This window comes from Leiobunum rupestre, chromosome 9 (genome assembly GCF_980474605.1).
Source record: "Leiobunum rupestre chromosome 9, qqLeiRupe1.1.hap1, whole genome shotgun sequence".
Taxonomy (NCBI): Eukaryota; Metazoa; Arthropoda; class Arachnida; order Opiliones; family Sclerosomatidae; genus Leiobunum; species Leiobunum rupestre.
The window spans coordinates 26,507,655-26,519,883 of NC_143392.1; the positions used below are offsets into that span (position 1 = coordinate 26,507,655).

A 12,229-nucleotide genomic window follows, 5' to 3' on the forward strand; every position below is an offset into this window, starting at 1 on the left:
CGTTTCTTATGAATAACGTTATTATTGTTCGTACTTAACAACTACTAATAATAATGACGTATAAGAATTTTATTGGAAAGAACTTTTTTTCATTTATTTTCTTTGAAAAAGAACGAAAAAACAAAAAGTAAAAATACTGCACATAATAGTTTTTCATTTTAAGCGGAGCTTAATTTTAGTGATGATGATTTTTTTCTCTTATTTTGTTTTTGGTCGAAAGGAATGTAGAACATTTAAATTTGTTTTTTTTTATATAATATTACAACCTGTACAGAGATATTTAGAGAGCGTTACAGTAACTACCAAATGAACCCAAATAGTTGGAATTCTGGCACTTAAAATATTTTTATTTTTCACACTGCCTCTATGGAGTTTAGAAGAAAAGCATTTTTCTCCCATTAATTAACTAAAACACCTTAAAATCCGTAGATCGTAGGCCAAATATGTCTTATACAATATTTTTGTTTTACTTCTATTCTGAAATTTGCATAAGATAGCTTTTTTTTTCAGTCAAATTACATATTTTTGTTTGGACCGTTTTCTATACGAAACGTACTAATTTTCAAAGGTTTCTCTACTCGTAATAAAACCATTGAAAAATAGTAGTTATTAGCGAATATATATAATTACATTCAGTCAGTTTTTAATACATAGAAAATGAATACGAATTGTAACACTGGGAGGGGGTTAAGGTATTTAACAGCCTTTGGTTTTTTTATAGCAGCAGATTACAGTAAGGCAGATTTTGGTCTCTTGATGCAAATCTTAAGAACTTTGGTTATTATTTTTTTATTTCTTGTTAAGTAGCCCAAATAGTTTTATCTTACCAAAAACTAATGAATTAATGAGAATATTTTTAATTATATTTCACTAGATGCAAAGTTATGATGAGATCTATAGGTTTTTTATGAATTTTTCTATAACCTTTTTATTAATCACAACTATTTTATACTTATATTCGGCTACCTCTTTCGCCCTTCGCGCAATAACACTGCCTACTGCCGCTGTACAACAGAAATTGGCACAACTGATTTTTTTTACTGTTTATAATTGGGTAAAGAGGTTTTGGTTTTCGTTTCTCGACGGAGACAGCTACTAATAAAGTTTTTTAAGTTTTATTTTTTTTCCGTAATAAAAATAAATTGTTTACTAAAGCTAATTCGATTACGATGGACCTTTATTCTACAAATTCCAAGCAATAGAAAATCTCGCCAGCGACCTTTTTTAGTTTATATCATTTATTCGTAACTGTCTCCGTAAGAACCTGCAAATTCGGAATAAATCTATACCTTGATGTCGGAGAATTTTTAAAGTTTTCTAACTTTTTTCTTTTTTAAAAATATAAAAAATTATACGATAAAACAATGAAATGACGGTAATTATTCTGGACTAGAAAACGTAAAATTGGTACCGATTTTTTTGTTTTATTTAAATACGCAGTGACTAACATGCTCTTATTATTTTTGGTAAAATTACCAAAAACCTCGTTAACATTTTTTTGTTGATTCCTCGAAATTATAAGAACACCACGAGTGAAAAAATTTGTCCATTTTTCTGACGGTATTTTTGTTATAATATCCAATACGGTTTGAAATATTTCTTATTCGGGGATTGAGGTCGTGTATTTACGGTTTTGTCCTTCGTATTGGGTAGGTTGACCTTGGGGGGGTTCTCACGGGGATTTGACCCATACGACCATTCTGGGATGGACGATACTGCCAATTTCGCAGTTAACAGTTCGTGTCTTTCCGTTGACGACGAAAATGGCCTCGTTGGCCGTGGTGACCATGTAGGTGCCGAAGACCCCCGCGCTGGAAATGGGGCGGTTGGTGTTGCCCCATTCCGCCACGCGCGGCTCCATGGCCCGCCCGATGCCCGTGATCATCTCGACCTTCCCGTCGGCCAGGTTCACGAACAGGATGTCCTCTTTGTTGGCCGAGCTGGCGTACAGGTCGTAGCTGTGAGTGGTCCTCGACGGGAAGAAGGTCACGTCGCTGATCTGCAAGGTCGTCTTGACGTCGAACAGGAACCTCAACCCTACTCAACGAAACGAGAAACCACTCAATTAGAAATTTAATAAGGTGCTTTGATTTCTTTAAGGTCATTTGGTGGGACAGAAATAAAGGGTTTTAGCCCAATTACGCCGAAGATAGCTCTTGGTTTTTTAGAGTAGATGGCACAATTCAGTCCACTAACCGCTTAGCGATTTATCAGGGGTGAGATAGGTGTCAAGGCCAAGCCAACGGGGATATACTTGGGGTTTGGGGACGGAACACCCGTGGCGGAAGTATGACAACCACCCGTTGCGGGATTGGTGGTCGTCCTCATAAGGCCGTCCACATGCTTTGGGATTACAGGATTTCGCCAATAGTTCCGACCTTGGATTTCTTGAAGGTCATTTTGTCATTTTAAAGTCGTAATAGGACTATAATTTCTTTTGGAATGGGGCAGGATGTGTAAGGTAAGTTCATTTCTTTAAGTTGGAAAACGTTTTGAAAATAACGATTTTGATGTAACGACTTTATTCTAGTTGACTTTTAAGATTTCTAAAATACGTTTTCTTAAAGGTCTACTAGCCCACGCTTTTTTTATGGGAAATTTCGAGTCTGTAGGTCGATAAAGTTATTATACGTGAATTTGGGCAGAATAATGGTACGGTATTTTAAAAAGGAAATAACCCTTTTTCTTTGTTGAAATTTAATAACAAGGCTGGCTTTATAGAAATATCATTTTGCAAACTAGATATAATATCCTTGATACTCGTTCAATGTCATTTCTAGCTAGTTGTAATTTGAAACTGGGTATCATTATGTCCCTGAATAAAACGGGGGCTTGGATGACGGGTTGACCAGTTTTGCGGAAGAGAAAGACTTCAAGAAGGCTGCGTACGAAACCACCACCCAGTCTACTCTATACGCGCCAGTGAATCTCAAGTAGAAGGTTTTCGTTTAAAATAATACGATCTTTAACCATGACTAAGTGGAATATTCGACTATTTCGAAATGATAATTTAATGTTTGTAAAAACACTTTTTGCGTATTCCCATTGTTCTTTTCAAAATAGCCAATTATTTTTTTAAAAGGATATTACGAAATCTATCTTTAAATACGGTATTTTGAGAACAATTTTCTCGCCTTAATTTTTCCGAACTTTCACGATTGGTTTGAAAAGTGTTCGAACGTTGCGGAGTTCAATGCCTGGCAACGACCATATGTTCGTTGGACTGTGTTAAGGTACAGTTTTTTCCTTTCTTTACCAAGAAGTCGCTGCAAAAACTAACATTATTTTTAAAGTTAACGGGTTGGGTGAACATTGAGACATACCCCATTTGCTTTTAAGGTTAGCGTTTAAAGTCCGTAGTGAAACGTCCATCAGGACGGTATCCCGTATCCCGGTACAGCTTTGAATATACCACAGACCCGACAATTATACAAATATTCGCGGAATTACCTACTTTCTGGAAGGTTTGAAATTTTTTCCAGACCTTTTTAGAAGATTTTGGCGTTAAAATGATAAAACGAAATACAATGCGTTCTGAATACGGTCGACTGCACTCGAGTGAAATTATTTATTTACGGGTGAAATCTTGCTAATATTCCACATTAGGTTTTATATATGTTGCTTTTTTGAATAGTATAGCGCGATCGAAGCTATTCGTTATAGTCCGGTTATCTACGAGCGTGGATGTGTGCCTTTTTTCACGTTCCTTCCGTAGTTGTAGGACCCGCAAACTGGGACCGCTCGGCTTGATTAGAATAGTACTTTGCGAGTCTCCTAATTTGTAGGAATGCAAACTGAGACTGCTCTACTGACTTAGAATAGTACTTTGCGAGTCTCCTAATTATTAGGAATGCAAACTAAGACTGCACTGCTTCCTTAGAATAGTACTTTTTGAGGCTTCTAATTTCTAGGAAAGCAAACTGAGACTACTCTACTGGCTAGGTAGGTTTGAATGCCAGTTTTGACCGTCAACGAAAATTCTTGGTTCACACGTGCGAAATCTATTCACCCCGGTTCGCTTATAGCCAAGGCTTATCGTCATTTCAATTATGACCAGAATTTGGAAAATACTAAAATATATCCCAAAACAATTAGTTAATCACGTTTACTATACATACAGTAATAATATTTGACATGATTTAGAATTTTATTCCCATTATTTTGAAAAATACGAGCAATTTGACTTCCCCGCCTCGTCGTTTTGAGTGGCTTCCCGAACCAACTCGAAACGATTTCTCACGCTGGTTTTGAAAACTAGTTATCTAAAACCAAGCCATTTTAGGGGAAAGTGTGAACCTGGCTTTAGAGTCGTTTCCGTTGTACGCTATAACTGACCTTCTTCGTTAATTTGTTGAACAACAATGACCACGCTGGTGTTGCTTTTTTCCAAAGTGACGACGTATCTGGAGTCAGGGGACACCATGGGACCCCCGAAGAGATTGGTCTTATGCGCCAGAACCGTATCCGTCAAGTAGTCCAGCAGGATTTGACCCATAGGACGGCTCGTAACTGGTTCTACGCACTCCAAGACGACGTAACCGCCTATAATATCGAAACGATGGTTAGAATGAAATTCGCAAAGGCTTCGACGTATTAGGCGGAAATTATAGAACCACTCCGAAGTTTTCCCATATTTAGACTACACCGCGCCTACCATTTGGGGCGTTAGGTGTAGAATATTTTCTTCCTAATGAAAAGTGTAAATAGTACAGAAAAAAGTGATTGGAATGGCAGTCGGCTATCTAAATTGCAGTCGGCTATCTAAATTGCAGTCGGCTATCTAAATTGCAGTCGGCTATCTAAATTGCAGTCGGCTATCTAAATTGCAGTCGGCTATCTAAATTGCAGTCGGATATCTAAATTGCAGTCGGATATCTAAATTGCAGTCGGATATCTAAATTGCAGTCGGATATCTAAATTGCAGTCGGATATCTAAATTGCAGTCGGATATCTAAATTGCAGTCGGATATCTAAATTGCAGTCGGATATCTAAATTGCAGTCGGATATCTAAATTGCAGTCGGATATCTAAATTGAAGTCGGATATCTAAATTGAAGTCGGATATCTAAATTGAAGTCGGATATCTAAATTGAAGTCGGATATCTAAATTGAAGTCTGGTTCTTGAAATGAGGTTTAACTAACGCAGCAATAGAACACTTTCAGGGCAGTTACGTCATTTTCAAACGTTATCTTCGAAAATGCCCTCGCATTATTTTCCCTACCCCAAATGCCGAGCGGCTATAGTATTGATTGGTCAAATCGGTTCTGTGGCCATTTACGATAATAATTTCCACCCATGGCGACCAGAATGTACCGAGTGAGGCGAAGTCGGCGCTCTGAGGTACGCAGTTGTACGGAGTGAGGTCGACGGTTTTCAAGTACTTCATGCCCTTCAAATCTAATTTGTACATTCCCCTTTGGTTGGTGTGTACCACGTATCCGTACTTCCACGGATGCGACAGGTCCTGGTGCGGCGGTATGAAGATGCCACTGACCTGTACGCGACAAAATCGAACGTTAAAAGAGTTTGTGGTTATTGAAGCGAGGGTTATTTTTGACTAACCAAATCGAAGTGGCCATCAACGGGCTCTGGGTGCACTGTGTGGTGTTTCTTCTTCTGACTGGCGTCCCTGATTATTTGTATCGTCTTGGTGCCCTTGTTTTCAGGGCCTCTCCAGCACAATACCCAAACTTGATCAAAATGAGGGACGTAGTGCAGCTCAACCGGATATTTGTCCGTCACTACGACCTACAGTTCGTCAAAGCAAATTTTAGGTAATTCTTTTTCTAACGCCAACTAGTGTTCTTAAACCAAAATGCTTCTAAGTTTTATATAATAAACCAGGGCACAAGAAGACAAAATGTTATCAGACAATGCTCAAAGCAATAATCCGTTTCAGTTGGATCCAAATATTTATTTGGTCTTCGTGTACCTGGTTTAGGGCTTTAGACGATGCTAGAGCAGGTTCAGATGGGCCCAAAATCTCAAGCCTACGGCCCGGGTAGTTATTAATCCGTTACATTTATATAGCCTATGATAGAATTTGAATGGACTTACATCAACCACAACCATCTGAACCCTGGAGACGATTAATACTCTGTCTTTGGTGGGTTGTGATACGTAAATGTATCGGTCAGCCACGTTGATCGCTTTACCCCAAGAGCAGTTAATTCCGCGGTCACCGCAAACGTACTCTTGCGTTCCCGGAATGATATCCGTGCTCTGAACCTGGTGGTACAACCGGCAGTTGTCCGGATCGTACACGGCGATTCCCCAGTCGTGGAACGCGAAGAAGCGATGCTCTTGAGAGGGCGCGACTGTGGGAACGAGCAACACCATTATTAATACCCATTCATCCGACAAACTGTTAATTAATTTAAGTACTTGGTGTGGGCTGGTCCTGTACGACCAACGAACTAATATCCCGTCTGGAGCCAGCGGAACTACTGGCGACGCACATGTAAGCTCCCGTGTCGCTGTAGGTAATTTTACCCACCAGTAAAGCGGTACCATTGCCTAAAAAATAACATCGAAGTTAAGGACAATGTTCGCTTTTCGCAACAACGCGCTTTTGAACTAACCGACGATGGTGTATTTCTCGGAGGTTATTTTTAATTCCTCGTCGTTTTTCAGCCAGCTAACTTGCGGCAGAGGCATTCCTACGACGTGACATTCCATTTCCGCCAGCTCTCCCGGCGCCCTCGATTGTAGTTTGGGGATGACGTGTACTTCCGGAACAGCTGCGAAAATTCGAAACCTTTATGATTAATGGCTTTCAGGCCAAGGAGGGGGGAGGGGAGACCTTACTGTGCACGTGAAGAATATGGGTTTGAGTCACGTCGTTATTTCTCTGCGCGTGGCAGGTGTAATTCCCTCCGTGGACAAGCTGGACGTTGGTCAAATAGAGAGAGCCATCGATAAAAACCTAAAAGAAGGGTGTGTGTTTTTGGAGCGTTCGATATTTATCCTTAGTCTATCCGTCTTGGACGGTATTACTTTAATGTCCTCTTCGTTGAGAGCGGAGAGGTCCATGTCGTTTCTTCTCCAGACGATGGGCGGAGGCGGAGTTCCGGTGACGTCGCACTTAATCTCGACGTTGTCGCCGACTCGCGCAGTCACGTGATTGACTTCCAGCGCCTTGTCCAACGACACCACGGACACGCCTTTTCAAGGTTACGAGAAGAAAAGAGAGAGGGCAGGCGGCGCGGAGGTCATGGTTTTAATTCCGCTTTATCCCGTCAAACAAATCTTACGAGTCAAAATACAACAAGCTACCGTGACATTCTTCCATTGGGTTCTTTCATCGTGACGTCGCGTGACGTTCGAGTGTTAAAGGATTTTTTGACGTAATTACTAAGTTTGAACGAGGTTGATTATATGGAGCAGGAATCCATACCTCTACTTGGAATGCTTATCGCGGCAGATTTTCGTCTCGATGTGGCTGACGGTTTTTTTGACGTCACTATGTTAACTTAACAAACAACAACGTGAGAGGGGAGCGCGCGCAGAGGGGATTTTTTCTCGTAGGCGGGGCCAAAGCCGTCAGAGTGATCTTACGGTTGTTTGTTGTTTTAAATTTTTAACAGGATTGCCATGCATTTTTAACGCCAAATAGACGTTTCAATAATTCATCCTTCAAGGAAAACGCCATGAAGTAATATTTCCGAGAACCAGGACCCCCAAGTCACTGTTTATATAGTGCTTGTTAAAATAATGGAAAATTTTCAACTTTACGACAACTAGGAACAAAAAACACCAGGAGAACGCAGCTAGCCTTTAAACACGCTAACGCCTTGTTGTGTACAAATTTCATTGGACGCGCCTTTACGCTGAACGTTTTACGGAAAGGGGAAAGACAATTTCCGAATTTCCCCCTTCCGACGGCAGCCGGCGTTAAAGTATCTAACCAATGAAAAATGTACACAAGAAAATGCACGACTTTTGACTTTGCATTCTCCTTGTGCGGGGTGTTGTGTTTGTTGATCCTAGACGGCCGCAATAAGCGTTCCCTTTTAACCAGGTAGCTTTTTTGACATATTAAGGCTTAGCAAAAACACGACGTTCTGTTTACACGTGGAAAGTTTCCATTATTTCAAAAAGCACTATATAAACAAAACCTCCCGGGTCCTGGCTCTCGGAAATATTACTTCTTGGCGATTTCCTTGAAGGAGGTTTTCTTTAAGCGCCTATTATCTATTTCACCTTGAAAGTGAAAGACTAGAAAACAGGATTACAATACATGTGAAATAAAAGATTACAACGAAAACCCCGTTAAAATACACCATTACCCATTTAAAAGCTTCCAAAAACTACCGCTTGGGGATAATTGGAATAACAAAAATTGTAAAAGGCTACGTAAAGACCATAGATAAAATAACTTCGTACATAGGTAGGAAACTATATGTTGTAGAGGTGACTCCAGAAATTTGTCCGACATCTGGTGGCTGCACCCGAATAATATTATTTGGTGAAGTTCGCACTACTCGAAGTCCGTACTACTCTTAGCTCAGCGTAAGCCTTGGCTATAAACATTGCTTTAATGCTTCAGCTTTGATTAATAATATAAACTTATATTTTTAATCCAAAATCCCTGGCTTCCATAAGTTATGACTTATACGAGCTTAGGATAAAAAAAGTATGATGAATTATAATTATGTAGCTTTTGTTATTTATCCAAGGTTAAGGTATGTTAAAAAAATTATTTAAATGATACTGAAATTGGCTGAATGTATGTCACCATGCCAATTGCAAAGGCTTAAGTGAGCTAGGTGTATTAAAAGTACTTTATTCATGTACTGAAAGCAAATTTAAAACAAGCACAAAGAAATAGTTTGTTTTACACGTTATTTCTTGTATATTTGAAGGCATTTACCTTTATAAATAAGTTTATTAGCAAAAACGCCGACTTTAATTCCTACACACTTTCTACGCTCTTGAGAACACAGCCAACTGGCGCAGTCACTAGATGTCAGGGGAGTCTGCTGAAAGTCAGTTTGCCCCATTGAAGTGTCCTATCTATATACGAAGTTATTTTATCTATGGTAAAGACTTTAGAGTTTGAAATGTTGAATTAGGAATTAAAGATTTTTGCGGCGTAGTGGTCCTCTAAGAAATCGTCAAGACTATTAATGGAATAACAACACGTTGTTAAATCTATTAAATAAAAATACGTCGTCTGCTTAGAGAACGTCTAGCTCGGTCACGCCAAAAGCGGCTAAAGTAACAACTATTTCTTTTTATCAAAAATCCTGGAGCACGCTCAACAAATAATTTCATTAAATATCCCAAATTCACTTTTCATCGTCGTTTTAAAAGGCACCAATCGTTCAACAACCATTTGTTTTGAAGGCCATCACATCGAAAGAACCCAATTAGGACATTACTATTAGGCAGACACTATGCCGCTGCGGCTACAGCTAATAGGCACAAACGGAAAGATTTCGTCTATAAACTACCACAAACTCTTTTCTAAACTATTGTTATTTTACTCATTCTATTTCGCTTAGGAAGTATAAAGTGTTTTGTAAATTGGTGTTACTAATAGTGGGGATAGGAGGTTTCCCTCAATTTACGAACCATCTTTCACTAAAACTGGAAAGGCGTTTGAATTTTACATAAAGCAGTAGAAATAGAGGCTACTACAGACCTTCACCCTAAAACACACGCAATTAGTTGATCCACCATCACTTTTTACTCCCTTTAATCACGTCACTATAATTTCTTGAATTAGTGTTTGTTATTTTGAACGGAAAGAAAATGGAAGTAAAAGCCTACCTATCGAAGCACGAGAAGGATGACAACTTACTGTATAACTTACTAAAAGCAACGTAAAACTCGTTGATGTTCAGTCTGCCGTCGTGGTCCGAATCGTCGAAGAGTAACATATCGGCCAGGATACAAGAGGAGGACAACTGACCCAAGTGGTCCTTTTCGGCCGCTTGCCACAGTTCCTCGGCTTCCAGGAGGCCATTGTTGTTCTGGTCGTAATGCGAGAACATGATACTGACGAGGTATTCGTTACCTACGTTGGAAAGAGTTATTAGCTAAGACCAAATTAGTTAATTTTTTTCCGGAAAAATAAAATGCGGAAAAGTTTCCGGAAATTTTTTCGCAAATCGGAAAAATTAAAAAATTTAAACATAAATAGTTGATTTTATAAAATGTCTTTACGCTTGCCCAACTTGTTGAAATGTTGCCCTGGAATAGTTCAGCCAATGCCTAAGAATGAGTTCATAAACTCTTTAGTGGGAGAGAAAACGGATCCACAGCTGAAGCGGGGAGGCAACATTTCAACAAGATGGCCAAGGTTATTTTATAAAAAGAACTATTACTTCTTAAGGGTTTTTAAGGTTTTTAACATTTTATCGATATAAAATGTCTAATATCAGTAAACATACTACAAAACATTAATAGTGTGACATTGTTAATCAGTTTAAACTAGTATAGAGGTTTAGTTTTAATTTTAGACAAATTATGGAATGAAAATGTTTTAATTTTTTTCGGAAAAATACGGAACATTTTCCGGAAAAAAGGCCTCGGTCATTTTCCGGAAAATTTTCCGACTAACAACACTAGACCAAATAGTAGATTGGTTAACTAGCTTCGTTAAAGGGTGCACATCAAATCGTATATCTTGACGCTGATTTCTCGCCGGAAAGCCAAATCCAGGTACCTTTTTAAAATTTGAGAATAAAGTTACGTTGATTTTGCTTTCAGGCGACGGTTTGTTTTTGTTGGAACACGCATGGATAATAGATTTTAGAGGATCGGTAAAAAGGCTGGTTTTTAGACCCCGTAAACAAATCACACTAAGGGAGTCGGCCAAGGTTATTTGAAAAAAAAAAAACAAGTATCGCTAAGAGTGGACGATACTGTTCGAAAAAAGAGAAAAGATAAACACGAAGTACATTTTGACGCCAAAAGGTATTTTTTCACGTTTTTATTGATTAAATATGATATACTAAATATCAGTTGATAGTTTTTTTTGAATTAAAAAACAATAATTAAAAATTACTAAAATATAAAGCGCAAAACATTACGTAACAATATCAACCGCATTAGATTGCCATTTTGAAATTGTAAGATCACGTGGTACAAACGACCTTGCAATACTCCCTCGGAGTCTCTCGAGCTGATTGATACGCGGGGAGAAATAAAATGCACTGTGGAAGGGTATCGAAAACCTGTCCTCTTAATTTACTGCCCATGGACCACGGACTCCTTTAGATATAATAGAGCCCGTGGTTGGACCTAGCGATATCGCTGTTCGTAACCATGGAGATGGTTTTGTTGGGTCTAGAAATCAACCTTTTCCGTCAGATGGCGTTCGAAACACAAAGCTAAGTACATCCTTTACCGAACCTAGATAACTAATAAATGGTTAACGCGTAACCAATACCAGATTTCTTGCTGTCCATCAGTTTGGCGTTGTTGTAAAGTAAGAGATTTTCCTTCATGAAGTCGTACTCTTGTTGACTGCACTCTCGCTGAAGAGCGTCGATGGTGGGATCGGGCGATGTGGACACGCTGACTTCCGGTTGTGGAATGTTGGACCATAATGTCGGAGGGACTTCGGTTTTCTTCAACTGAGTAGTCAGCTCAAGTTTCTCCGTGGTCGTATCACTAGTTGAGCCTACGAACGAAACAACGTTGCAGTTTTTGGGAATATAGCGGTCAAAATGAGCCCGATAGGCCGAACCACCGAGTCAATAGTCCCCTCCTGGGATTTCGATAATCTATCACGGCGTAACGCTAGATAGTCCTACCCACCACCACTCTCTATCTCGTACGTCCCGTAGCGTAGTTGCCATTTTGGGGGAGAAAAACAGTATTAGATGGTGAGTTAATGGACGGAGTTCACGGTCATCGCTTCTCTGGGAAGCGGAGAGTGTGAGGGCGCCGTGAAAGATTGGTCAATCGATTACGCGGACTAGGTTGAAAGAGAACTGGGCAAGCACCTTTTTTCTTAAGGCAGGCTCCTTTGTGGTCAATAGTGATGGGTCGGCCGGCCACGCAGGCTGCCCTGTGGAGCTCGCAGTGGTTGATGTAGTAGTTGCCATCGGAGCCGCAAACCGGCTTCTTCCTTTTCTTGCAGAATCGCTGGCAAACGCAGACAGGTTCTCCCAGTTGGTTCACTTCGCACTGGCGACCTCGCCCGCAGACTGTACTATCACAGGGATCTGCAACCGCAAAAACAAACAAAATTTACTCTTAGCTTTATAGGTTTC

At 39.7% G+C, this 12,229-nt stretch overlaps 1 protein-coding gene across 2 annotated transcripts in view; it reads right to left on the bottom strand.

Annotated features, from left to right (window-relative positions):
- Positions 1-144: 144 nt before the first annotated feature.
- The window catches only part of LOC149927025 (follistatin-related protein 5-like), a 233,649-nt gene continuing 221,564 nt past the window's right edge, over positions 145-12,229 (bottom strand). The window contains exons 4-15 of one of the 2 annotated variants that reach the window (XM_090158325.1): positions 11,960-12,181; positions 11,401-11,634; positions 9,820-10,023; positions 6,999-7,165; positions 6,810-6,927; positions 6,584-6,742; positions 6,387-6,518; positions 6,060-6,319; positions 5,565-5,750; positions 5,316-5,496; positions 4,336-4,542; positions 145-2,037 (exon numbers count right to left, since the gene is read on the bottom strand). In XM_090158325.1, the coding sequence (XP_090014451.1) occupies positions 1,673-2,037; positions 4,336-4,542; positions 5,316-5,496; positions 5,565-5,750; positions 6,060-6,319; positions 6,387-6,518; positions 6,584-6,742; positions 6,810-6,927; positions 6,999-7,165; positions 9,820-10,023; positions 11,401-11,634; positions 11,960-12,181 (2,435 nt within the window). In that variant the 3' untranslated portion in view covers positions 145-1,672. Of the gene's footprint in view, positions 2,038-4,335; positions 4,543-5,315; positions 5,497-5,564; positions 5,751-6,059; positions 6,320-6,386; positions 6,519-6,583; positions 6,743-6,809; positions 6,928-6,998; positions 7,166-9,807; positions 10,024-11,400; positions 11,635-11,959; positions 12,182-12,229 lie in introns of both variants that reach the window. The other variant, XM_090158324.1, reaches the window with a different exon arrangement.